This window comes from Microplitis demolitor, chromosome 4 (assembly GCF_026212275.2).
Source record: "Microplitis demolitor isolate Queensland-Clemson2020A chromosome 4, iyMicDemo2.1a, whole genome shotgun sequence".
Taxonomy (NCBI): Eukaryota; Metazoa; Arthropoda; class Insecta; order Hymenoptera; family Braconidae; genus Microplitis; species Microplitis demolitor.
Genome location: NC_068548.1, coordinates 4268168 through 4296105, shown reverse-complemented (window position 1 = coordinate 4296105; position 27938 = coordinate 4268168). Strand labels below are relative to the sequence as shown.

Here is a 27938-nt window from a genome sequence, read left to right as displayed (position 1 = left end):
GTTTTGTATTGAAGAATAACAATAAAAAAAATATCAATGTTCATTTAAAAAAAAATTTTATTATTTATCATGTGTACCTTTATCATAATAATAGTAATTGTAGTAATGAAAATATTATTAATTTCTTAATTTTAAGGTTAATTAAAATTTTTGAGGTTAATAGTTGCCCAATTGCTTGTGAATAACCGGAACGATGTCGTCGTACTGAGCAATGAAGTAATTACCGGCAATGGGACCCTCGAGATTATATTTATCGGCGAATTTTTTAATTGAAAATCGATTACGTCTTTTGTCGCGATTGCCGATACGACGTTCATCGAAGGTTATCGCTCCTTGGTTCTGTTTGTAGAGCAGGAAAACGTAACGATGTTTGCCGGTCTTTAATGGCGGCGCTGGACCGACGTATTCTGTTAAAACTTCGCCTTTAGCGACTTTGTCTTCAGGAATGTTTCCTACTAACCAGTGTTGCCATTCGCGATTGTAACCTCTTACTGGTATATCGGGATCTGTGAAATAATTATTTTCGTATCGATAAATGACATTATTCAATGTAATTTAACCTGTTAATCATCATATAAAAAAAAATACATGATCAAGTTGAAGTTAGTTACAGGTCAGAAAAATGAAACCTGGGTCCTTATTGGTTATTTTGAAATTCACAGCTAGTTATTGGTTAATTAGTAACTTCAAGATATTTATATAACCCTAAACATGACTAGGTTATTAATACGGGTCACAATACAAAAGTAGCCTTCTGAGGGGCTGACCCAGCACCAACTTTTTTTCCCGGGGGTCAATTGGCTTTAAATCGTTTCTACATCATCCATGGGCGCGAAAATGGGTAAAATGAATGCAATTCGTGGTAAAAAAAAAAAATTCAGGTGACCCAAGATGAGTTGAAGCATCTTACAGCGACTCAGTACACAAAAGTTTTATGTTTAACCCTACATGAAAATTTTAGTAGGGGCCTTCAAGCTCTAAAAATGCATTCTAATAATAACAACAGTTATTGGGTAATTTTTGACTACACATCTTATGATCGGACAATGTATGAGTTTTGAGCTATTAACACCTCGAGGACCATTTTCACATTAAAAATTTTTTTTGTGTATGAAGTCGTATATTATTTTTATAATATTTAGTCTTAAAAAATAAAAATGTAAAAAAACTTTCGACACTTGTGAGTTATACCTTAAACGATTTATTTATTTTTTTTTTTTTCAAAGATCGTATTATTTAAAAGAAAAAAATCCTACAAAAAGATATAAATTCGCAACAACATCTATCGAGTTTGATCAATATGATAAGCGGTTTTGAAGTTATAAAGCTTTACCCTTAAATAGGTCCTTCGGAATCCTACTTTATATAAATATTTATCAGGAAAACTTTAGTAAAGTTTTATAAAGTTTTATTTTCTTTTATAAAACTCTTACTTGGTATAAAAATGCCTTTAAAAGTATTTTTCATTGAGATACTTAACTTTCAACTAAAAATAGGGTAGATTGTATCATAACAAACCGCTCGAGATTTTATTAGCTTATAAACTACTCAAGTCATAAAATAAAATTACACGGTAAACTAACTCTAAAAAACAATGAGCAACACTAATGGAGAATTTTTTTTTAATTGCAAAAATAATTGACATGAAAATTTAATAAAATTTATTAATTTCAAATTTTTGTATCTAACTATAAAAATTTTAAACTCAAAATATCTCTACAGCTATTCAGTTTTTTAAAAAATTATATAATACCTTTTTTGTAGAAAATTTAAAGCTCTACAGAAAAGGTCTCATGCAATTTTCCGAGAAATTTGATATCTGAAGAGATATTTCCAAAAAACTAATCATACCCAAGTAATTTTTCACTCAAATTTTCTGTACTCATTTTTTCGGATTTTAAACTTGAAATATTTCAATAACTTTCAAGTTCAAAAAAAAAATGTAATATACCTTTTTTGTAGAGAATTTAATAAGCTACAAAAAAATCTTCATTCATTTTTTCAAATAACTCAATATTTACAAAGATATTTTTAAAAAACCAATCACACTTTTTTTCTTGACAACTTTTTAATTTTAAACAAAAAATTTTTAACTTTATCGATTATCGATTTATTGACAATCAAAAAAAAATATTCGGAAAGCTTGAAAATTCCCATCTTACATGCTCAAGTAATAATTTGAGTAGTTAATTTAAATGTCTTTCTAGTTTTTATCTGAGTTTAAAAATTTTCCCGCGTAAAAAAAGCAGCTTTCAGTTTCTACCACCAGGCGTCACATTAAAAGTGATCGAGTCCCAACAGTAAAAAAAAAAGCGCTCATAAAGCGTGGTTTCAAGATCTACTAAAAACGGTATATATAATTATATATTTTTGTGGAAACAAAATGGCGGATTCGTTATGAGTTGTAATTGTCAGTTTTGGATTTTTATTTAATTATTAATGAACCTAACGGATTACACTAGTGATATTCAAAAGGGATTCACTTTGAAAAGGATTATGATTCGAAGCTAATAACAAAAAAATCAAAATGATTCATTGAACCTTTCAAAAAATATCCTGCTCACACAGCCACAGATCAATTGACGCCCAAGTAAAAATTTTTTTAAATTAATTTTCTTTTTAATAACAGAATAAATAAAAAAAACTTATTACTGTCAGAATTATTCATTGGAGTTTTTTCCTTGCTATTAGTACTTTTTTTTTTTTCATTCAAGTTCTATATAAAATTAGTGATGATTAAAGTCACCGTAACTCAGTTTCTATATTTGGTTATAGTAAAGCACTTCGCGTTCGGGGTGTGAAAAATTAAAGCATAATACTAATGAAAATTCAATGAATATATAAAAATATATGTTTTATATAATTAATCAAGAAATTGAGTAGGATTTAAATTTAAAAAATTTTTAAAATACAATACTAAATTTTTTTTTTAAAAACTATAATTAGTTTTTGATAATTGTGAGTTTATTAAAGTCTTGCTATGAAATTTATCATGTAAATAAATAAATTATACGCAAAAAAAAATAATTTAAAATTATAATTTGGGTTTTTAAAATAACTATCAGCCATGACAGTAAAGTTAGCAGACATTTGAAATTAAAATAAATTTTTTTAATAGATACATAATAAAAAAAAAAAATTTCTAAAAAAATGCACCTATAGAAAATTTGATGAACTATAAGTGCAATTTTTCAAAATTTTTTTTCAATATTTATTTTTCTGTTAAAAAAAATCAAAATATTTTTGAATGTCTGCTAACTTTATTGTCATCTATCAGCTTTGAAATAAGTTGACTTACAGACAAAAAAAAATTTTAACGGACAAATCTCTGTAAAACTGACAAAACAAACTCGATTTTAAAATTAATTATAAAATAGAAACTCCCTTTTAACGCATCTTTTCACGCTTTCTCCTATACTAGATAAATGTCAGTCTCTATAGACATAAGAGAAGAAAGAAAAAAAAATGTATATAGTAAGTATATTGAAATAAAATTTTATATTACATTGAACACACAAGAAAAAGTATTTTAAATGAATATAAACATTTAAAGTTGTATAAAACCGGTTTTGTAACTAAGTGAAAGTTATTCTTTCCTTCAATAATAATATATACTAAAATAATCATTCATTGTCTTTCTACTCAATGTTCAATAGATAAAAACAAAAAATAACAATAACAATAAGTTACAATAAAATGAACCATTCAATTTTTTTTTTTGTCATTAAAATTATAAATAAAAAAAATACATTACCTGTTAATACTAATGTATATAAAACACCACCTTCATGTTTGTAATGAACTTCAGGTATATTTCTAGTATCTGTTGGTGTCAATTCATTACCTGCATTTACTTTTTTTGACCCGTATGTTACCTTAAAAAAAAAGAGTTTTTACTACATATATTTTTTTTCATGCGATATATATATACCCATGTGGATAAATATATGTTACATTTATAACATATGCGTAAAAAACATATATTCAATAAATTTTGCATCCTATATGAAAAAATATATGCCGGCAAAATAACATAGATATGACAATACTAAGGATATTAATCGCATATATATATATATATATATATATATATATATATATATATATATATATATATGACTTCGTTCGGACATATATTTTTTCGTGCTGAATATATATGTTCCCTTATATACAAAATATATGTAAATATATGTTCATGGGAAAAAACAATATTTCTCACATATATGAGTTAACATTTTAGTTCAAATTTTTTTATATAAAAATTACAAAAAGGCACCTTACATAAATTTTATGAGATATTGACAAATGTATATATATGTATCAATATGTATAAATGTATATATATGAATTATTAATTAAAAAAATATTTTTTTTTCACGTGATCAGCTAATCTATACTAGTAATTCGTAAAATGACTATTCTAAATTTGAATACTATGTTGTAAAAGATTTTCAAAATATGAAATATATATGTACTAAACTAATAATTTGTGAATGAGATATTGTATTCAATGAATATATTATTATGTACTACTAATAGATGCCTAGAGAAGTTGTGAACCACGAAACGTTGCAGAATTGAAATAATTCATAATTAGCAATATTTCGCTGTTAGACCTGAATAACCAGAAGTTCATTTATTATCTTTAATATGGATTTGAACTCTATTTCAATTAATTTCTCATATATGTTACATAGATTTTTCGGATGGGTATATATACATTATATATTGTTAATTACTTCAATTTCTTCAGTAGGTGGATTAATTATAATATCAGGAACAATTTTAGCATCAAGAAATGCTGACTTAATATTTGCATTCACAGCTCCGATGATCCCAACCAGGATAACTGTAATCAACATATTTTTTTTTATTTTAGTATTCGCCGTTATTTCAACATAATATTAGTATATTATTAATAAGTAAGGAGTCGTTTTTTAAATATTCTTATTAATCAGGCCAACTATACTCCATACATGGCTAAAAGTGAGGATAAAAAAATCAATGAATTTTTAATACACTACGGAACATACTATGTAGGCAAAATATTATTTTATGCTACGATCATTACTATGTTTCTTAAAACTTGTGGATAAGCTTCGATAAAAATTACTCTTATGAATAATAATGATTGTAGTGAAACTTAACTATTTTTTAGAGACTCATAAGCTTGTTTTGTATTTTTTTTATCCTCATTTGTACCCGTGTGTATTTGTATGAAATGCATACTATAAAATTCTTCGCGCTTGAGAAGGTTTTTAGTAGATAATTTATTGCCAATTTCGCTTTAGTGACAAGGAGTAAGAACTAATTAATGGATGATTAACATATTTATTGTGGTTTTTTAACAAAATAAATAAAAATAAAAATCAAAAGTAATGCTCCGGGTGAGGATCGAACTCACGACCTTAAGATTATGAGACTTACGCGCTACCTACTGCGCTACCGAAGCAGATGTTGGTGGAAACGCAATATAATGATATACTCATGAATTTTGCACTTTTAGCTATACTGAGAAAAAATTAATAAACAAATCCAAAAAAAAATTGTGAAATATTTTCTACTAGATTAGAAAGATCAGAAGTCAAATTTTTCATAAAAGTTGCATAAAATTTATTAAAAACCAAATTTTGTTTTTTTTTTAACATTTATTTAATTTTTTCATTTGTAAGAAATTATAAATTTTTCTGTACAAAAATAAACGACTATAAAAAAAAAATTATAGCACTGAAATTTCTATTAACGCCCAGAAAAGCGCACAGAAAAGTATAAAGTATAACACTAATTATAATTATAATTAAATAATAACAATTAAAAAATAAGTTTATAGTACTCTAATGAATATGCAAACAAACGTAATATAATTTGTTTATTTAATTAAAATTAATAATTAATAGACTTACTTACTTGTTAAATATTTCATGTTGCAGCTTAACCAGCGACTATGAAAATCGTCGACTGAATGAATATGGTGTTATATTATATATTCTAGATAGTCTTTCACAAACTCTGTTTACAGTATTTCTACATCTTGTGTATGTGGGGCTTACTGAAGAGTGTGGAGAGGTAAAAAGTTGGGACCAATCAACAGTCTTTACAAGGACATCTACTCATAAATTTTTTTTTTCGCTCACTGTTGGATCAATTGCATTTTAATTTACTTGGCACAAGTATTTGAGTTGTTATAAAAAGTATACATTTATTAAATAAATATTTATAAGCAAATAATATAAAATATATAAATGGATCATAGATGAAGGTTACATTTATATATAAGAAATTAAAATATTAATTCCATTGTTTTTGTATTAAATTTATTTATAAATTTTCATTTTTGAATTTTTTTCTGTGACGTAATTCTTTTTTAGATATATATTATATTCCCAGATAGCAAAATGACGTCTTGATGAGTTCTGAATGAGTTTCTATTTATGATTTGGACGTCTCATCAACATCTTAAAGAAGTCTTAAAGAAGTTCTCAAGATGTCGAATGAGCCACTTAACGAACTCAGTAAGACATCTTTAACAAGAGATCTCAAAGAGTTCTTTTTTCTGACTTCGCAAATAAGACTTCAGTATGAATTTATCATGACATCTTAAGGAGCTCCTAATGTTGACTTCATAAAAAAGTTAAAAAAAGAATTGCTTTGTGATATTTTACTCTTTTACATTATTTTATTGTATCTTAAATATTTACTGTTCCTTTGAAAAAAACATCCTACTTCTATGCCCATATTATGTACTCACGTTTATAATCTTATATACTTATTCGTATCCCTGGTGGAAATTTTTCGGACTTCTGTCTTAAAAACTCAGTTCTATAATTCTTAAGACTTTTTAAGACAGAAGTCCAAAAAATTTCTACCAAGGATGTAATCAATTTGTAATTGAAATTGCCATTTGGCCTGTGCCTTGGCATAAAATAAAATTTAAATCTAAATTATAACCTAACTGTATTGTTATTACGGCAATATATTTTTTCAGTACAAAAATTCTTCAGGTACACCCATAAAATTTGGGTCTAAAGAACACCCTATTAGTAGATATCCTATAGGTTACAATTACACATAAATTAGTACATTATACACCTAGGGAGGAAATTAGAACATTCCAACCCGTGTGTAATTGTCTACCAAAGCCGAAAACGAGGATCGCAATTACACAGGCCAGAATGTTCTATTTTTCTCCCTAGGTGTGTAATATACTATTATGTGAATAACGAATTACTAAGAAATATTTCAATTATAAATTAAAAACATAAATTTTGAGAGCCCAAAGTTTGTTCATTTTTATTGAAAGAAGAAATAAGAATTTTCACAAAGTCAATAGTAAAAAATTAATTCACTGAAGAAATCAGTAGAATTATTACTGACTGATGATTAAAAATACTAATGTACAGTGGCGAGTTATATAATTCCAAGTTGTTTATGTAAAATAGGAACATACTCGTCGTAAGAAGCTTCGTAAAAATTACCAGCAATAGGATCACCGAATTTATATTTATCGGCAAATGATTTAACAGAGTGACCAGTTCGTCCATTTGCTTCAGTGTTAGGTACAAGTCGTTCGTCGTCGAAGGATAGTTTTCCCGGTTGTTTATATAGTAGCAGAATATAACGATGTAGTCCTGAATCTTTCGGTGGTCCTGGTCCAATATAACTGATGATTACTTGGCCTTTCTCTATATTACCAGCAGGTATATTTACGACTATCCAATGGAAGAATGCAGGTACTGATGGATTACTACGACTTGGAACATCCGGATCTGAAATAATTATATCTTCGGTAAAGACGGCTGCATTTAAATAGTAGATCTTTTAAATATATCATTTATATGTCAACGCTTTATATAGACATAGAAAAGCAATAACGTGTCAACCGACAAAAAATTGATTTTTGATATTTTTGTACCAAATGATGCCTTAGTAACTAAAAATGTTTTTCGAGTAGTTCAGCGGGAAAAATTTTTTTTTAAATCATAAATTAAAAAAATTGTCGACGAATAAATTATCTGAGATAAAACTTTTTGTAAAATCGAGTCAAGTAACGGGAGTTTAAATACTAGATTGCAGAGGGCCAGTCATTAACTATAATTAAAATTCAAGTAATTTGCTCCGTTATTGCAACAAATATTAAATAAACTTTTCTTATCACAAGTTTATAATTTTTTTCTAATTAACTTTTTACGTTACAATATTTCTGCTGTAATTATTTTAGCAGTACAGTGTCAAGTTACTTGAGATTAATTGGATTTAATAGACAAGTATGATTAGTAATTTTGCAAAACCGAGTCAAGTCTCATGAAACTTTTTTTAAAATTAGATCGGCTATTTTATATTTCGTAATACTAAATTTTGCTTCATTTTTTATGGATCTGCTTATTTTAGATCCTCAAACTATTATATTTTTTTTTAACATTTATTAAGAAAAGCACATTTAAGTAATTTGTGCTCGAATAATTTCGATAAATTTTATTAAAAATAGTTTTAAATCAAACCTAATTTTCTAACAGTTACGTCTATTTTAGTCCTCATATCATTGCTTATCAACAGGATATAAATGTCGCGTGTTAATTTTTAACAAGCTTGGAAGACTTCCAGCCTATTATCAAGATAACCAGCATATTGATGTTGATGTTCGTTGCTGGTTATTTCATAAAATTTTAGTGTTTATACGGACAAACAACAAAGAATAAGTTTTTCAATTAATAAGCAAATAATTGTTTTGAGGAAATCAGATAAGTTTGTATGTTGAACGCCGTAATTACTACTACTTGCATAACAAGTATTGATAATATAATTATATTTATATATACTGTTAGGTGTTATTGTAAATATTCTGTTATATCAATTAAAAGATAAACATGTAATATTACCTGCCATTATTAAGCTATAAAAATCATCAGTTTCATGTTTGTAATTAATTTCAGGTATATCTTTAGCTTCTGTTGGTGTTAATTCGTTACCTAAATTTACTTTTTTTGAACTGTATGTTACCTTAAATTGGAAATTTATAAAAATTAGCAATATATATATATATATATATATATACACATGAACAAGTGATTAAAAAAATAAAACAGTACTTACTTGTAGCTCATTATTCGGTGGATTAATTAAAATACCAGGAACAATTTCAGCATCACGAAATGCCGAATCGATATCAGCATTTACTAGTTCAATTATCCCAATGACAATAACTTAATTAAATTTAATCAATAACTAATTAATTTTATATTATTATCTCTGTATCATATTAATTATAAAAAAGTTTAAAAAACTTCAAAAAAAAAATTTAGTTAATTCAAGCAAATAATTATTAGGGGTGTGTGAATAGTTCTAACTTCGAATCTAATAATTCTAACTTTTGAATAAATCGAATATTTCGTAGATTTTTTTTAAATGACTGAAAATTTAAATATGTGTTCGCTAAATAAAAATTGAATATTTCAAGCTAATCCGAATTTTCTTGATTCGAATCGAGTAATTTAAAAAGTTACAGACATTTAGAATTGAGGATTAATTCGAAGTCACGGATAATTCGAAAAGTTTCAAATTATTCGATGTAAAGACGATTCGCACATCCCTAATAATTATTATTGAATTAATTAACTTACTTATTAAATATTTCATCATCGTACTTGTATCCTCACCAGCAATTTTAAAACAATAGTCTTGTTAAATAAAATTTTTTTTTTTTCATGATGTATCATTGATTGTATCACATATCGTTAACTACATAAAGGAAGTGATAAATGATCTAACAAGCGCATAAAGTATACAACTAATGTATACTGAATCACTAGGATTTTATAAATATGACGTTAGTTTATAAACATGATTATTTGATAACTAGCTTATTATGTCTAATAGTATGAACGTCTAACAAGATAACCACTGTTAGAATTTCTGTTCGATTTTCAAAGATAATTACCATGGAAATTTAATAAAAAAAAAATTTTTTAAACATCAGTTTATTTTTTTATTATCAATATAGAAGACTGTTCCCAATTATTACATTATTTGAATCATGTAATATGAATATATATGTATATGTATATATTAAAGACAATTACATATTTTTTAATCAATACTAATTTATTGATTATGTATTTTGTCTTGTATTGTTAATAAAAAAAGGAAGACTTAATCGCCAAGTTGTTTGTATAAAATAGGAACATAGTCATCCCAGGAAGCTTGATAGAAGTTACCGGCAATTGGCTCACCCAACTTGTACTTCTCTGCGAATTTTTTAATGGAAAATTTACCACGACCATCGCCGCTACGATTTGTCAGACGTTTCTCGTCAAATGACAATTTTTCGGGCTGTTTGTAGAGAAGGAAGACGTAGCGATGGAGACCGGTACCTTGGGGTGGTCCTGACCCGATGTAATCAGACAATACTTCACCCTTAGGAATTTCATTTCCGGGAATGTTACCGACTAACCAGTGATGCCATTCGCGGTAAGTCGGTTGTTCACGACTCGGTGCGTCTGGATCTGATTGTATACAAAAATATGAAAGAGGAGTTATTAGAATTATTATTGAGATCATTGGAAAATTTTTCATTCAAAAGGAGTGACGTAGAAAAGCAAAACGTATCACCCCTCAAAAAAGTGATTTTGAAATTTTTTAACCAGAATTTTTTTGGAACTAAAAAATTTTATTTAAAATAGTTTGACATTTTTTCAAAATTACGTCTATGCTGACACGTTATTGCTTATCGAGGTCAAGGTATCTAATTAATTTCACTTCAGACTGTCTTTCAATTTTTTAAGAGTACCTTTGATTTAAATTTGGCCAAAAACCAAACACCCACAGAATTTTCAAATCCGAATTTCTATATCTAATTTGATGAATTTTGAACTCAAAATATTTCTATAACTATCAAGTTTTTTGAAAAAATACAAGATTACTTTTTTGTAGAGAATTTGAAGAACTACAAAAAAGGTCTCTTACAAAATTTTTGATTACTCAATATTTGTAAAGGTTTTGGCTAAAAACCAAATACCCATAGAATTTCCAAATCCGAATTTCTATATCTAGCTATTAGAATTTTAAACTTCAAATATCTCTACAACTGTTTAGTTTTTGGAAAAATTATAAGATACCTTTTTTGTAGAGAATTCAAAGCTCTACAAAAAAGGGCTCTTATAATTTTTCGATAAATTTGATATTTATAGAGATATTTCTCAAAAAGTAATCACACTCATATAATTCGTTAGCTAAATTTCTGTACTTATTTTCTCGTATTTTAAACTTGAAATATCTCTCTAACTGTTGAATTAAAAAAAAATACAAAATACCTTTTTTGTAGAGAATTTGATAAGCTACAAAAAAAGTCTCATTCATTTTTTCAAATAACTCAATATCTACAAAGATATTTTAAAAAAACTAATTAGGCACGAAAAAAAATAATTTTAGATTCAAATTTTGCTTTTTAAAATAAATATCAGCTTCAAAATTAATATTATTTAAAATTAATTATCTTGTAAACAACCCCCGGATTCAATAGAAATTACTTATAGAAACTACTTATAGAAATTACTTATAGAAACCCAGATTCCCATATGAATTTCCCATAATAAATCCATATATTCAAGTTATTATATGGAAATCCAGATGCCCACAGTTTTCTATATGGGTTTTCTACATGCAAATCCAGACGCCCACAATTTCCTGCATGGATTTCCCATATGGAAATCCAGCCATTCATATTTTCCTATACAAATTCTTATATAAATCCATACACTCCCATTTTAATTCCTATAAATTGTTACATACATTCACACTTTTCTATATAAATTCCCATGCGATTTCCCATGGATTTTTTTTCTAGGCTTATCGACATTAAATTCGATTAAATTCTAAACATTAATTACAAAACCAACAGTACAATTTTAGTAAAACAAACAAACAAAATTATATTCTCCTATAAAAGATAAATAATTCGAATTGAATTTTAAAAAATAATATTACCAGTCATGCAAAGCGTATAGAAAGATCCAGAATCAGCATCCCAATTGACAGTGGGTGGATCTTTGACTTTAGTCGGTGTCAATTCATTCCCCAGCTCAACTTTAACATTATTTGCGTAATTAACTTGCAAAACCGCAGCCGGAGGTTTATCAATAACATCCGGAACTACTTCATGGATTTTAAATGCTTGAGTCGACATTGTTCTGAGTTTAAGAAACTGCGTTCCAAATTTAATTAAATTCCTCGTTGTTATTACGCCTTAATTCAAAATAAATCAAATTAATTATCAAATTTTTAAAAAATATCAATTATTTTTAGTCTAGAGAAGTATAAGATAAATATATTAATATGAATATATACTTATAGATAAAAATTACGTTTTTTATTAATTAATTACTTGCTGTATTATAAATGACTGACATAGTATGCAACCTTGGAAAGTCGAAACTAGAAACTTCGAGAACTCGCAATTTCTCAATTAAAATTTTTCGTTTCTTAATCAAGATTATTCAAGATCAACCGGCTTTATTAAAATGTATACAGTATATCTATATATATATTTATAAATTAAAAAAAATGAAAAAAAATTTATTTTATTTTATCATTGCTACCAACTGTTTTGTCTGGCAACGAAAAATAAAATTTCTTGCTGCTACTTTAAGTTGGTAAGATTTTTAATGAAGTAAAAATGGCGGCTCAGTTGCTTTTGTGATTCGATTTAAAAATCAAAGATGGAGCCAAGTGTAATATTGTAATTCATAGTGATGATGTTCATGATTCAACTGTCTTGTGAGTAGAAATTTACTTGATTTAATTTATTTAAAAGCGGGCAGAATGATACTGAAATTAGCGGCCTTTTAATAATTATTAGATTTAAAAAAAAAAACGATAAATTACAAAATAAAATGAGTGTAAATGTAGCAGACAGACAAATTTGAAATTATAGATACAGTGAAGATAAAATAAGTGTATGTCTATACAGTAGTCGATTCAAATTTTTTTAAATCGTGTCAAATTATTTTGAATTATTCCAAATCATTTGTTTATAATCAGGGTAATTTATAAAATAGAATTTAAAAAAAATGCGCATTTGAAAAATTTCGAAATTAATAAGTGCACTTTTTATAAATATTATTTTTTAAATTATTTACTCTATTATTAATTTCAAAATTTTTTAAATACTCCTTTTTTTAAATTTAATTTTATTAATTATTTACTTTATTTATTAATATAATTTTAAATTTGTCTGATGTCTGCTTTTTTTTTTGTAATTGACGAAAAAAAAATCCGAAAATTATTAATCGATTATTAAGTTCAGGATCTTAGTAATAACCGAATTTTCGAGTACTTCTTTTCTAATTACGTCTAGAATAATTATGACACTCTAGTGAGGAAAATCTGAATAAGTTTTATTTGTTTTATATTTTTTTTCGAAAAAAAAAATTGATTAATAAATCAAAAGAAAAGTAAAATTCAAAAATTTAGTTCTGTCCAGGTCCCACTTTTTTAAAGTTTCCAATGACAACGGTCATGAGTATATCAAATTTAATTAATTAATTTTAAAAAAATTGAAGCATTAATTGAAAAAAAAAAAAACGTAGTTGTAATTTCTCTGAAATACAGAATTGTAAAAAAATTACTTACCGTTGTTATCAATTAGGAGTTGAGGAAAACTTTTTGAATAAATTTTGGCGCAAGAAATTTGAAAATTCTAATTATAAAATTGACATAAAAATTCTACTGAAGTTTATTTAATAAATAAACTCAATTTTACAAAAAGTTTTATCCTAGATAATTTATTTGTACCAACAAATTTTTTTTACCCTAAACAACACAAAAAAAATTTTTATTTTCAAGGAATCATTTGATACAAAAATATAAAAAATAAATTTTTTGTCAGTCACGTTATTGCTTATATCTGTCCATTTTACCCCACGATTAGTTGAATTTTTTTCTTCACAACAAAACTTTTTCACATTAAATTTAATTGTAAAAAATAAATAATGGAAGCCAAAGGTGTTAGAATTCCGGAAATAAAAATTCAAATAGAAAATTCCATTAATAAAAAAAATAATAAAATTTCCCACGGTAAAATTTAATTGAAATAAAAATAAAAATTGATCGTCATTAAAAAAAGTAATTAATCAATTAAACATCGATATTTAATATTAAATATATTCTAGAAATTTCTTTATAAAATTTCGAATCAAAGATGAATTTTTTTTTTTTATTATTATTGTTATTATTTAGATAACAAAAATATACAAATATATCTATATTACTGTAATTATATTATTAAAATGTTCCAAATAGACAATGAAAAATCCACAACATGTTTAAAAATAAATACTTATATTTTAATAGTAACATGCATTGCTTTGATGTCTATGTTTGCTGTAATGTATATTTACAATTCAAAAGCATCGACTACTGACAAAATAACCATAGACGACGTTAGAGTCATTAGCAAAACCGTAAGTGGTTTGATAATTGCGTCAGTGGGCGTAGTTGGAATTCAAGCTATTATTTTAGTATGGCAACAATTTTTACTAACGGTTGTTAATTCAGATAATAGTACAGATGAAAATAAAAAACCGGGAACAACCTCAAGAACAAAGCGAAGTTTGAAAAATTCGGCTAAGCGTAATAATGAAAAGGATAATAATAAAATAATTGAAAAAAATAATTCAAAAGATGAAGGAAAATCTGATAACATTCTAGATACTATTGATAATGTAAATTCGGTTGGTGCAATGATGGAAATAATAAATTCTGTGGCAACAACGGAAGAAAATAATAATATTGAAAAATTTATTGCTTTGTAATTTACAAAATTATTTTGATGAAATTTTATTAAGTATTGAATAATTGAAAATTTTTTTTAAACAATTAGAGGCGGGAAAAAATTTTTTAGAGAAGACATAAAGCAAATTACCGGGAGTTATTAAGAAGTTGGCAATACACGGTCGAAAAAATCTATGGGGAATTGCATGGAAACCCATGAGAATTTATATAGAGAAGTGTGGATGTATGTAAGAATTTATAGGAATTAAAATGGGAGTGTATGGATTTATATAAGAATTTGTATAGGAAAATATGAATGGCTGGATTTCCATATGGGGAATCCATGCAGGAAATTGTGGGCGTCTGGATTTGCATGTAGAAAACCCATATAGAAAACTGTGGGCACCTGGATTTCCATATAAGAACTTGAATATATGGATTTATTTATGGGAAATTCATATGGGACTCTGGGTTTCTATATAAGTAATTTCTATAGAATCCGGAGGTTGTCTACAAGATAATTAATTTTAAATAATATTAATTTTGAAACTGATATTTATTTTAAAAAGCAAAATTTGAATCTAAAATTATTTTTTTTCGTGCCTAATTAGTTTTTTTAAAATATCTTTGTAGATATTGAGTTATTTGAAAAAATGAATGAGACTTTTTTTGTAGCTTATCAAATTCTCTACAAAAAAGGTATTTTGTATTTTTTTTTTAATTCAACAGTTAGAGAGATATTTCAAGTTTAAAATACGAGAAAATAAGTACAGAAATTTAGCTAACGAATTATATGAGTGTGATTACTTTTTGAGAAATATCTCTATAAATATCAAATTTATCGAAAAATTATAAGAGCCCTTTTTTGTAGAGCTTTGAATTCTCTACAAAAAAGGTATCTTATAATTTTTCCAAAAACTAAACAGTTGTAGAGATATTTGAAGTTTAAAATTCTAATAGCTAGATATAGAAATTCGGATTTGGAAATTCTATGGGTATTTGGTTTTTAGCCAAAACCTTTACAAATATTGAGTAATCAAAAATTTTGTAAGAGACCTTTTTTGTAGTTCTTCAAATTCTCTACAAAAAAGTAATCTTGTATTTTTTCAAAAAACTTGATAGTTATAGAAATATTTTGAGTTTAAAATTCTAAGACTTAATAATTAAAATTAAAATTTAGTTCAATCATACTAAGACATTAATAATAAAATAGGAAAAGTAACAAATAAATATATAAATAAACAATCATATATATGACAATAAATTTTATTATCGGCTTCAAAAATTTTTCCATCTATTTTACAATCAATGACAAATAATGACAATAACATAAGTATTTATTTTAAAAATCAAAAATATATTTATAATAATTTGCACATATTTTATCAACTCTTACCATCATTTAATTACTACCCTCTTACTTCCACTCAAATTTATTTAACTTATAATTTATATTTATTCCCAATAAAATTGTCATCAATTAATCTCCTGTTTCAAATTCAAAAGTTAAACTTTTTAACTAAACTCCTCTATAATAATTAAAAATAATTATTTTCTCTTCTTACCATCCCGACATTTTGTTCGCTCCACTACTTATCTCTTAATTTATTTATATTAAATTATTAATTATCATTTATTAATTTATTTGTCTATACAAATTCAGGATGCCCGTCCTTCCATGAACAAAAAAATAAAATACTATTCAATCCGTCTCTTTGTTTAATAAAAAAAAAAAGAAGGCCAGTCTCTTAATAATTAATTATTAATTGAAATAAAAATAAACGAAAATTAACGCTTATTTTAAAAAATGATAAAAAATAATAATAATAATAAACAATAATAATAATAATTAATTAATTATCAAAAGACTAGGCTATTGCATTTTTCGACTCCCAATTAATAATAAAACAAGTCTCGTAAAAAAATTTTTATAAAAAATAATAATTATTATTTTTTACAAGAAATTTTTTAAATAAGCGCAGCTCTGATTAAAAATTTCCTTCAAATCCAATTGAAAAATTTTTGATTTTATTTTATTCTTAATTTCCGATCAAAATCAACTGGAAAATTTCTATCGGAAAATACTACAATTTTTTTTTTCTTCAATATTTTTCAACTGAAATTAATAATCGGATTTTATCAGAAATTAATCGGAAAAAATCTAATATTTTTCTGATAAAAACTTTTTTATTGAATTCTATTAGATTTAATTGGACAATAGATTTTTTCCAATTTAAATAAATTGGAAAATTTCAATTGGAAAATAATACAATTTTTTTTTTAATTATTTTCTAATTGAAATTAATAATCGGATTCTATTGAAAATCTATTATTTTCTGATTCAAATTTTTCTATTAAATTCCATTAGATTTAATCAGACAATAGATTTTTTCCGATTGAAAAGTTTTTCATTGGATTTTATTTTAAATTTCCAATTAAAATTTATCGGAAAATTCTAATCGGAAAATACTATAATTTTTTTTTTATTTAATTATTTGCTAACTGAAATTTATAATCGGATTCTATTGAAAAAAAATCTAATATTGTCTAATTAAAATTTTTTTATAAAATATTATTAGATTTAATTAGAAAATAATAAATTTTTTTGTGATTGATTCCGATTGCAATATTTTTTATTGAATTTTATTAGAAATTTCCGATTGAAGTCAATTTTCTTTGAAATTTATAATCGGATTCTATTGGAAAATACTCGAAAAAAATCTGTTAAAAATATTTTTATCAAAGCTCATTAGATTTAATTGGAAAGCATTAAATTTGTTTCCACTGAATCCAATCAAAAAATTTCCACCCAAAAATAAACTTTTTTTTATGATTCTCCAATCAAAATTTAAATTGAAATTCCATTAGCTTCAATCGAAAAATTGTAATCCCATAAAATCGGAGTTTTTAATCAGAAAATGTAATTATTATAATGCTACTCTACTAATTAATTATGATAATTAATCAACTAATTAAATTAAATAAAAATTATTTACAACAAAAATAATTACAGAATTTCGAAATTTGCACTCGAGATTTAAAAACAAAAAAAGAATTTAATTATAACCCAAGTCTTTTAATATTCGCTCTGGCAGTGAGTCCATTTCGTAATTTCTCACCCTGCCAACTTTTGCTTTTGCTTCTAAATCTTCTCAAATCTTCCTCATGATCTGGATGAGTCATCGGACGGTATCCCTGCGGTACACAGAGATCCATTTGCGTCCGATAAAATTGCTGGTATCCACCATGAAGTAGATAAATTTCCGGATAATGTAAAGCCGGGTAATGTTCTTTGTTCAATTTCCTATCGATGTTTCTCAGATAACGTGACAAATTTGGGCCACGTTCCCAAGAAAACTCACAATGGAATACAATAATCCGTCTCTTGTTGGTATCCGGTTCTATTTCCGGTACTTCCGTTATCGGAGTCATCAAGTATTCTTCAATAAGATCTTTAGTGAACAGATTCAATGCACCTTCAATATGTCCAGCCTCATATTCATATGGGTAACGACAGTCTACTATTTTGTATGACGATACTGTGTCGCTGAATTCCCCTCTTATCAATCGCGAAAGAGTCTCAGCAGTGATCGATTTAAGATCTTCATGATGACCTTCAGCCAATGGCAAAATACAAGTTTTTGAAAAGTCACCGGTCAAATCAGAGTCCGTTGTGCTGCGATGTATCGCGGATTTTATGTGCGCATGAGCTTCCGGTTCTGAATACGATCTTTGCAAAGCTGTTTTACGATCAAAATTGACTTGGTTGTGTTCCGGTAGATCTTGAAGACTCGACGAAGTCTTCTTAGTTCTCTTGACTAGAATTGGACTTGAATCTGTTGGCGGTTCTGGTCTTTTAAATGATCGAGACTTGGCTTGAGATGTCAATGGCGAGTCGGTTTCACTGAATAAAGGTGAGGATCGCGGTTTGTTGTCATCGTACTTTAGTTTTGAAGTTGATGAATTCGCGGTGGGCGAACGGAATAGACATGACCGTACTTTGGATAGAGGGGGAGTCGCTTCGACATCCGGGCTTGAGGTTTGGAGTGACAGAGACCGGCGGACACCTAGAGGACGCGTGCGGGCTTCGGGTGTTGTCGCGTCGCATTCCATTGGTTTTTCCGATGAATAAATTGCACCGGATATTAAATTCGTTAGGTCGTTGGGTATGGAATTGTTTTCCATGAAACTGTCGACGTCGACTAGTTCGTTGAACCCGTCGTCCATTGATTCGGAAGGGTCGGTTGAAAGTTTCTTCAGCAGATTTGTCGACGGGATACGACGTTGAGGTGACGATCTTAGAGGTGACTGATTTGGGCTCCGCAAATCTGTTGACATACGACGGGGCGCGACGCCTGATGGCTCTGCGAAACGGAAATTTTCTGAGTCTGTTGGCGCTCCATAGCCGCTGTCTTGGCTGTTGGGGTCGCAATCTTCCAATGGGCAACGGGATTTGTGGAGTTTTAGTTTCTGTAAAATTAATAATTCGAGGGTTAGAATTTCTTTTTGGTAATCGCTGGAAAAATTATAATTTTTTTAAGCATTTGAAATTTTTAAGAAATAATCGATAGAGTTTTTTTACTTTGAAAATTAGTCGAGTGCCATTTTCTTGGTATTGATTTTATAAAATGGGGTTTGAAATATATCAGAAACCGATTGATTAATTATTGGGAATATTTCTTTTAGGGTTAAAAATTTACGATAAAATAAAAGCAAATTACTTGAAGTTATTGACAAGACATAAATTTTAAATCTAAATTAATTTCCCGCGAAAAAATTTAATTTGAAATTAATTTTTATTTATATAATTAGTTTTTAATTACGATTAATTTGATAGTAAGACTTTAATTAACTCACAATTATCAAAAACTAATTAGTGTTTTTTTTAATTAGTACTGTATTTTTGAAATTTTTTGAATTTCAATCTAACTCAAGATCGAAGATAATCTGATAGATCATATATTTTTAAATAGTCCTGTATTTTTATTAAAAATTATGCTTTAATTTTTTGAAATTTAAATGAATCGATAAATCGATACTCGATAAAATTTGAATTTTCTATTGGAAATTGAAAATTTGTTAAGAAAAAAAAATTCTAATTGATTTTTTAAAAATATCTTTGTAAATATTGAGTTATTTGAAAATATAAAAAAACTTTTTTGTAGCTTAGTAAATTCTTTACAAAAAAGATCTCTTGTATTTTTTTCTTAAAATCAACAGCTTTTGAAATATTTCAAGCTTAAAGTCCGAAAAAATAAGTACAGAAATTTATTTAAAAAATTGCATGAGTGTGATTCGTTTTTTGGGAATATCTCTATAAATATCAAATTTTTCGAAAAATTGTAAGACACCTTTTTGGTAGCTCTTCAAATTTTCTATAAAAAAGGTATTTTGTAATTTTTCCAAAAACTCAATATCTGTAGAGATATTCCGAGTTATCAACGAATCAATTAAATTCTTCAAGTAAATTTGAATATTCGCGGTTATTATCTTCTATGCGCAGTAGATCTGCGCGTAAAAATTATGATTTAAACATCAGAAAATGACTGAATTAATTAAAATTTTTATCTGTAATTGTGAAGAATTACAGAATTGATAGAAATTTTGAAAAAATATATTGTAAAAGAGTTAAAAGTACAAAAATAATAAAAAATTGACAAACGCTCTTACCTTCAGAGGGCTCGTCATTATACTGAGTGGACTACAGAGTGCGCTGGTATTCTCTTTATTGGTGTTAGACAAATAAGACAACTCAGGACTGGAGATACGTTTTGTTTTTGACGCCATACTAATTGAACGACGAGACTTATATCTCGATTTCATTGCACCATCTGGTGTCCCTTTTATTTTAAAGACATTTTTGAAGAGCCTAGAAAATGACAATACGATGTCAGTCATTTTTTAATTCACTTATTTATTATTATTTATATAAATATCAATAACATTATAAATTAACATTTTCTTTTTGACTCCATTTTGGAGTCGGTTAACCTCAACTATTTAATTTTACACTTTTTGATATTTTTAACAATATTAACACATAGACTTTATTATTTTTTGATTATTTCATGATCTGTGAATACAATTAAGTCAATTTTCATCATTTTCGGTGATAGTTTATGTTATAGATCAGAAAATTTATTTCTTTTTCGAAAGCGCGGGATTTTTCAGACACGTTTTTTTTTTTTTAACTTAATAGTATATTTTATATATGTTAGCATTTATTAAGTACCTGATATATTTTTTTGAATGTTAAATAACTGGTTTGGTTTAATTTTGAGTTAAATTATTGAAACTAAAATTTTATGAGTGTACTCGCCAAGACTTGGCGCGTAACTGAATTTTGGTTCAATAAAAAAAATTTAATACAAGTTTTTATCACAAGAGGGACAAAATTTGTAATTTTTTTGGAGTAAATAAAAAAGTGTCAATTTATTTGAAGGTTTAGTTTTAATTTGTGAGAAAAAATTGCTTTTGAAAATATTTTTTGAGTTGATTTTTTGGAAACAAATCAGAAAATTCGATTTTTTCATTTTTGGCAGGTTAGATTTTTGAGGAAATTTTTTAAAAAGTCCAATTTACTTCGTAATTTTTTATAAAAAAAATTAAACTTTTTAATCAATAAATTTTTTTTTTCATTTTTGAAATAAGGAAATTTGTGAATTCCAAAATTTAAATTCTGAATATGGAAATAAATTTTTATATATTTTATTTTCGAATTTATGACTTTAGTGCAGTTTTCAAACGTAAGATGGAATTACTATTGACAATTTACGAAAAAATATTAGATTAGAAATCTTTTTTATCAAAAATAAAATTTTGGTTTTATAAAATCAAAATTTACTTAAACTTTTTTTTTTGAAAACTCGAAAATGTTCAAACAATTTTTTTTCCTCATCAAAAAATCTTTGACTTTTTCTAAACCAATATTCTTGTAAAAAAAATAAAAAAAAAATTTTTACAAATAATGACTGACTCAAAATTCTATAAATCCAAAAATTATCCATTTTTTTTCCCACTAGCACAATTTTGTAATTTAAATTGAAATTACAATTAACAATTTTTCAATCAGAAATTTTTATATTACAAAATTTCTTATAAAGTTTTTAAATTTTAAATTCAAAATTTCCCAGCTCATTTTTCCTAAAAAACCTCAAAATTACCAATTATCAAAATCTACAATTTTTTGATAACCAAAAAAAAAATTAGCAATAAAAAAACTCCAAAAAAAATTTTTTCAATTTTTATTAAAAAAAAAGAAACATATATATATTTATAACTAATTTTCTTTTTTTTGTTAATTTTATTGCATACCTTGTACAATGACACACATCACAAGAATCCGTAACAGTTTCCCACAACATATCAAAAAAAAGCACGTGGCTTCACAATTAATAAAAAAGAATGTATATATTTTTTTGTATTCAACAAATAAAATATATAATTAGTCCACAATAAGTTTTCATTCGTAAATAATATAATTTTAACCGGTTATTCGACAGTGAAACACTAGATAAACAATTTAATAAGTGACCTATACTAACAATTATTAAACTGTTTCCGTCAAGAGACTACCGGTAACACAGAAAAAAACGGGATGTCAACACTACGGTGACTTAGAACGTAATGTGACGTACCTATGACTGACCCAGGGATTTATAGACTCGGCAGTGAGTGGTAGGGGTTGCGCGGAACCAATGACGGGCATGGCTGCGTCCCGCGTAAACGCAGAGGATCTGCGCGAAGTTTATACGTATGTTATTTTAAAGCGAGTCTTGGTGGGTTACGGTCACGGTAGGGGGTCAGCAATTTTTGGTAGAAGGGGCAGACTGAGAATGGGACTGACTGGGGGATGTTGAGGGTCGGCGCACCCTTTGAATATTTTTTAATCTATAAATCTTGTACTTTCATCGGTATTTAATCAGGATCTTTATTCATTTTTATTTATTTATTAATTTTCTTCATTGTTGTTTCAATTGCATTATTAATGGATCATTTCATGAGGGATTTTTGTACAGAGATAACGAAAATTGGGGATAATTTAATTAGAAAGATTTTTAGCAAGTTGATTTTTTTGGCTTTGTCTTTTTGTATGGAGCTGAAATTAAGAGAATTTTTTTTTTTTTTTAATGAGTTTCTAAAAGAATTTTTTTGTTTCTAGGGGTTAATTTTTGAGAGCATATGGAAATTTTCGAATTTTAGGAAAATATGAGGGAAAGTTTTAGAAAAATGATGATTTTTTGAGGAAAGAATTATTGGGAGCTTAGAGATAGAATATTATGAAAAGTATTGAATATATGAAAAAATTGAATGATAGGTTTTTTGTAGGGTATTTAATGAGGAAAAAAATGAAGGGTTAAACGGGTCGATAAATTAATTAGGGGCTGAGATATGAATTTTTATAAATTATTCTTATAAGTGTTGGGATGAGAATTCAAAATTTTGGGAGCTTTGAAATGAAATATTATGGAAAGTATTGAATATATGAAAAAATTGAATGATATGTTTTTTATAGAGTATTTAATAAGGAAAAAAATGAGTGCTTCAACAAGTCGATTGATCAATTAGGAACAGAGTTATGAATTTTTGAAAGTAATTTTTGTGAATTTCAAATACTGAATTAGATTTTTTGGGATATTTGAACTTAAATATTTCGATAAATAATAAATATATGAAAAAATTTATAGATACATTTTTTGAAATATATTTTATAAGGAAAAAAATTACTGCTTGAACATGTCTACATAATAATTAGAAACCGAGATATGAATTTTATTTATGTGACTAAAAATAATGGATTATTGTGATGGTTAACGTCAACTATATATATATATATATATATATATATATATATATATATATATATATATATATAGAATAACGTATTGTACAGTTTCTATGAATTTTTCAATGATATTTAATAAATATAGAAATGATTTAAAAATTACTTGAATGATCATATTTTGTGATTTAATATTTTCATATTCTGTTATTTCAAGTTTTCCCAATTTGTTTTTTTTTTTCAGATGTTTTGTCGACATCCATTTGGTCTGAGATGGCGACGATACTGACGCAGGTAAGCAATTAGTCATTACCATTACTTTAAAATATTATTTTCATTCTCCCATTACATCTTTCATCTTTTACCCTCATTTTGGGTAATTTATTTAAGTCTCAATATAATTGTATTAACAGACTCAACTGATAATTACAATAGTCCGTCATACATTTATATATATGAATATACATATATATTTTTTTTCTTGGAAAATTTTATACTAGACTGTCGCCACTTTGACGCAGTAGATGTAGACAATGCAAATAAAATTTTGAACATTCATAAATTTTACCGTTCTCATATATATATCTATTTATGATTGGTTTCAATACTAAAAATTTTCATAGATTTTAATAATTTTTTTCAAAAATATTTACTACTAAAGAAAATTTATTTTCTTCAGTCAAAAAATACTTGATTGCAAATTTAAAAAAATTTAATTTATGATTTCAAAATTCAATTTTTTTTTTTTTTAAATACAGTTACAAATATTTTTAATGCAATGAATAAAATATTAATTTGTTAACAAGCGAAAATTAAATAATTAAAGAATTTAAATTCTTAGTCTGCAAGAAGCAGGTACCAAAAAAAAAAAACGATTAGGGCTTCTTTATATTATCCTTCTTCTTATACTTATATTGTATTAGTCTGATATATGTGTATGTATAATATGAATAGACATATATACATCTTATAAGAGGGGAACTGCCTTATAGCATACAGCTCTTTCATTTATATCTAAGCAGGAAATTCTCCAAGGAAGTACCTTGCTCGCCACACAATATTTCACCTGATCAATAAGGGCGTTCTTTTGTATTTTCCAAAGATTTTTCACGTGACAGGTATTTTTAGCCTTCACTATATCTTTATCTATATACATACATATAAATATATATTTATATACATTTATAATGCGTAATAAATTAATTGTCATTAAATAACTACATAAATTGACTTGGCAACGCAGTAAATATTTTTTGAAATTACAAAAATCATTTTGAATGAATTTTCTTAAATTCTTGAGAAAAAAAAAATATTTTCTAATTTCAATAATTTATGCAAATGACATTTCTATATACATATGTATTATGTGTGCATTAGTGTAATGAAATATATGATATTTTCCTGTACGTGGCAATAAGTAAAATAATTTTAAATATATATTATACCTGACGATCTAACGAGTCTTAGGTCGGAAGAAGTTATAGAAATAATGATAATAATAATAATAATAATAATAATAATAATAATAATAATAATAATAATAATAATAATAATAATAATAATAATAATAATAATAATAATAATAATAATAATAATGATAATAATAATAATAATAATAATAATAATAATAATAATAATAATAATAATAATAATAATAATAATAATAATAATAATAATAATAATAATAATAATAATAATAATAATAATAATAATAATAATAATAATAATAATAATAATAATGATAATAATAATAATAATAATAATAATAATAATAATATATAATGACAGTAATAGACAATGAAAAAAATTTCGATGTAAAAATGGACCCGGAAAACTTTATATGACCGTATAGTGTGAAATAAACGGTATAAAATTTTTTCGGTGTAAATTTTCCATCCGTGCAATTCTAACACGGTGTAATGATTGGTTATTTTCTAGTTATTACCATTTTAATGTCAAGCTCATAAAAAAATAGTTTTTTGATCGATTTTAAGAGCTTGACATTAAAATAAAAATAACTAGAAAACAATGCGGAATTCGAAAAAATTTTATTTGAATAACTTCTAGGGAGTAAAATTGTCTACAAAAAAGGTCCCATGATATTTTGTAATAGGTCTGATAGTTTTGCCGGAAAAGTAAAAAAATCTCAAAATTTAATATGAATTCGACTTCAACCTCAAATAACCTTTGAACAAAGAGATTTATCAAAAAATGATAAGAAACTCTTTTCTAGAGCATTCAATTACCTACAAAAATTAGCCTGCCAATTATTCCTATGACGCATCGTTAGCTATTTGTAAAAATCAGAAGACGAAAAAAAAATTTTTTCCATGTTATTTTTATGGAAAATAGAAAAGTGCAATGCGGAACCTCTTAATGTTAATATTAAGAGCTCTAATTTTCAAAGGCGTCTTTTTTTATCTGAATGAAACTTTTGAACCTGTTTGCGAAAAAAAAAAAAATTATTTTTTTAATCACTTAAATATATATCCTTATAAAATGAATTGTATTGGTCTGTGAAAAATTGGGAGTGAATTTGGTGTGAATACGGATTTTATTTAAATCAGAATCTACTTTACTCCAAGTTTCGGTTTTAAAAAAGAAAACGCTATTTATACTGAGTGATTAAGAAATTTTTTCTAAGATTTTCTATGGATATCACTTCGAGAGGATAAAATAGATGAAAAATCATCCACTCCGCATTTCTTCCTCATAAAATGACTATTTTATTTTAGTATTTTATTTTACCTTATGCATACAAATATGTAAAATAAGAAACTATTTTAAAATTTTAAATTCACAGACCGAGTGAATGACCGATGGAATTAGTCAAATACCTAACCGGTTATTTATTACATATTCAAAAATAAAAACAAAATATTCATTAAATTTATTCTTAACATAGGCCCGGTTATATAAAAATAACAGTAAATAAAAACAATGAATTCTAAAAATCATTTTTTATGTAAATTTGCGGGGGCGTAATAAATAAAAATTTTCACGTTTTTGGCGCCAAAAACCCACAGGCTAAAAATTCAAAATAGATATAATCTGCGTCATTAGAAAATCAATGGTGATTTTTTTTTTTTTTTAATGTAAAACAGACTCTTATGGGTCTATACGGGGTAATAAAAATCGACTATACCTTTTTATTACCAATTACAATTTTTTTCTATAGAAAAGTGCGGGAAAATTAGAATATTTACAAATATGTTTAAATAGTTAATGCTAGAACTTTTATGTCAAAAATTAAAACAAAATATGTAATTATTTAACATGACAAAATACCCAGCGAAGCGGGTGTGTAACGGCTTGCGTATATATATACATATATAAGGTCTGGCTACGAAATATATCCAAGCAAGGAATTAATTCTCGTGATTTTCAAATAAATCTAATAATTTTTTTTTAAATTCTGCTCTTTATCAAAGAAAATTTGATTTTTTAATTTTTTTGATTTTTTAAGTGGCCCATTTTACCCCACCGTACTATAGAAATTTATACAAAATTAGAAAACGAACCCAAAATTCTTAATAAAAATTGAGTTTTTTTTAAACCAAATTTTTGAACTGATCCGTTTTACCCCTTATCACTTTAAAACAAATTGTGACATGAAAATTAAAAAATTTTGAGGGGCCATTATGCCCCAGTTTCTTCATAATTATTTTTAATTAAAATTTCAAAATAATTTTTTTTTTAGCGGCTGATTAAGATAATTAGCAAAAATAATTTAGTAATTAATAGAAAAAAAAAATTAGACAAATAACCGTTTTGGATATTTTATTACTGAAATAAAATTAATGATTTTTATCAGAAAAATATAAACGTAAAATTGCGTGTCCAATTGATGAGTTTAACGTTATAACGTCTATGGTACGTTGACTTATTTTTGCTATATATATATATGTACAGACAGGGGTCACAAAATTTTAAGTTGGACCCCATAGGACTGTGAAGATTCAGCTGTCGTGTTTGACTTAATCGGACCCCAATGTATTTTATTTAACAGAGACCCTTATATGTGTGTATATATATGAGTAGACCATTTACTTCTATATATATATATATAGAGTACGATAAAAATAAGACAAGGATAAAAATAAAAGTATGAGGGGTGTGCAGTAAAAGAGAGCACATGACTAACTGTGGTGGTGATTTTCTTCGCGCCACAATTGTTCCTTCAAGAGGGTGTGTATAACTCCTACAATACGATTTTGTCAATTGAATTGATGTAAAAAGAGAGACTAATGTTGTGTTACCCCCTGTTAGTATGATGGTGTGTATATTTATATGAAAGCATTAAGATACTTTAAAGAATAGATATATACGGATACGATTTTCCGTAAATGATATTATCGAAGGTCAGACAGTGAGGGCAAGACACTCAGTAAAA

At 26.1% G+C, this 27938-nt stretch overlaps 3 protein-coding genes and 1 non-coding gene across 10 annotated transcripts; all 4 read right to left on the bottom strand.

Moving 5' to 3' along the window:
* Positions 1 to 39: 39 nt before the first annotated feature.
* On the bottom strand, positions 40 to 6016 carry LOC103575859 (protein D2). Its single transcript, XM_014442147.2, has 4 exons — positions 5908 to 6016; positions 4740 to 4849; positions 3755 to 3875; positions 40 to 506 (listed from the first exon to the last, which is right to left on the bottom strand). Exons 1-4 carry the CDS (start codon positions 5921 to 5923, stop codon positions 157 to 159), a joined length of 597 nt encoding a protein of 198 aa, XP_014297633.1. The 5' UTR covers positions 5924 to 6016; the 3' UTR covers positions 40 to 156.
* On the bottom strand, positions 5380 to 5452 carry Trnam-cau (transfer RNA methionine (anticodon CAU)). Its single transcript has one exon. It is a non-coding gene; the product is annotated as a tRNA-Met (tRNA).
* Positions 6017 to 6246: 230 nt separating the features above from the next.
* Positions 6247 to 13046, bottom strand: LOC103575857 (protein D2). 6 transcript variants are annotated; one of them, XM_053738396.1, is made up of 4 exons: positions 9618 to 10132; positions 9091 to 9200; positions 8877 to 8997; positions 6247 to 7766 (listed from the first exon to the last, which is right to left on the bottom strand). In XM_053738396.1, exons 1-4 carry the CDS (start codon positions 9634 to 9636, stop codon positions 7408 to 7410), a joined length of 609 nt encoding a protein of 202 aa, XP_053594371.1. In that variant the 5' UTR covers positions 9637 to 10132; the 3' UTR covers positions 6247 to 7407. The 6 variants fall into 6 exon arrangements, with proteins under 6 accessions (XP_053594371.1, XP_053594372.1, XP_008554052.1 ...); XM_053738397.1 differs by having other exon boundaries at positions 9091 to 9173; XM_008555830.3 differs by lacking the exons at positions 8877 to 8997; positions 9091 to 9200; positions 9618 to 10132 and adding exons at positions 11980 to 12237; positions 12340 to 13046 and having other exon boundaries at positions 7255 to 7766.
* Positions 13047 to 17065: 4019 nt separating this feature from the next.
* Positions 17066 to 22373, bottom strand: LOC103575855 (M-phase inducer phosphatase). 2 transcript variants are annotated; one of them, XM_008555824.2, is made up of 3 exons: positions 20996 to 21085; positions 20434 to 20632; positions 17066 to 19233 (listed from the first exon to the last, which is right to left on the bottom strand). In XM_008555824.2, the coding sequence occupies exons 2-3, from the start codon at positions 20584 to 20586 to the stop codon at positions 17824 to 17826; spliced, it is 1563 nt and encodes a 520-aa protein (XP_008554046.1). In that variant the 5' UTR covers positions 20587 to 20632; positions 20996 to 21085; the 3' UTR covers positions 17066 to 17823. The 2 variants fall into 2 exon arrangements, with proteins under 2 accessions (XP_008554046.1, XP_014297645.1); XM_014442159.2 differs by lacking the exon at positions 20996 to 21085 and adding an exon at positions 22078 to 22373 and having other exon boundaries at positions 17069 to 19233.
* Between the last annotated feature and the right edge of the window lie 5565 nt (positions 22374 to 27938).

Bases quoted from the DNA above. Each gene is read 5' to 3' on its own strand.
- LOC103575859 (XM_014442147.2), bottom strand. The intron at 3,876-4,739 runs GTAATTAACAAT...TTTTTTTTTAAG, and splicing joins CACCTACTGAAGAAATTGAA to GTAACATACGGGTCAAAAAA. The intron at 507-3,754 runs GTAATGTATTTT...ATTATTTCACAG, and splicing joins ATATACATTAGTATTAACAG to ATCCCGATATACCAGTAAGA.
- LOC103575857 (XM_008555826.3), bottom strand. From the start codon at position 12,401: ATGTCAGTCATTTATAATACAGCAA. The intron at 12,238-12,376 runs GTAATTAATTAA...TTTTGAATTAAG, and splicing joins AGTCATTTATAATACAGCAA to GCGTAATAACAACGAGGAAT. The intron at 7,767-11,979 runs GTAATATTATTT...TAATTATTTCAG, and splicing joins CTATACGCTTTGCATGACTG to ATCCGGATGTTCCAAGTCGT.
- LOC103575855 (XM_014442159.2), bottom strand. From the start codon at position 22,127: ATGTTGTGGGAAACTGTTACGGATTCTTGTGATGTGTGTCATTGTACA. The intron at 20,633-22,077 runs GTATGCAATAAA...GTCATTTTCTAG, and splicing joins GATGTGTGTCATTGTACAAG to GCTCTTCAAAAATGTCTTTA. The intron at 19,234-20,433 runs GTAAGAGCGTTT...TTAATTTTACAG, and splicing joins TAATGACGAGCCCTCTGAAG to AAACTAAAACTCCACAAATC.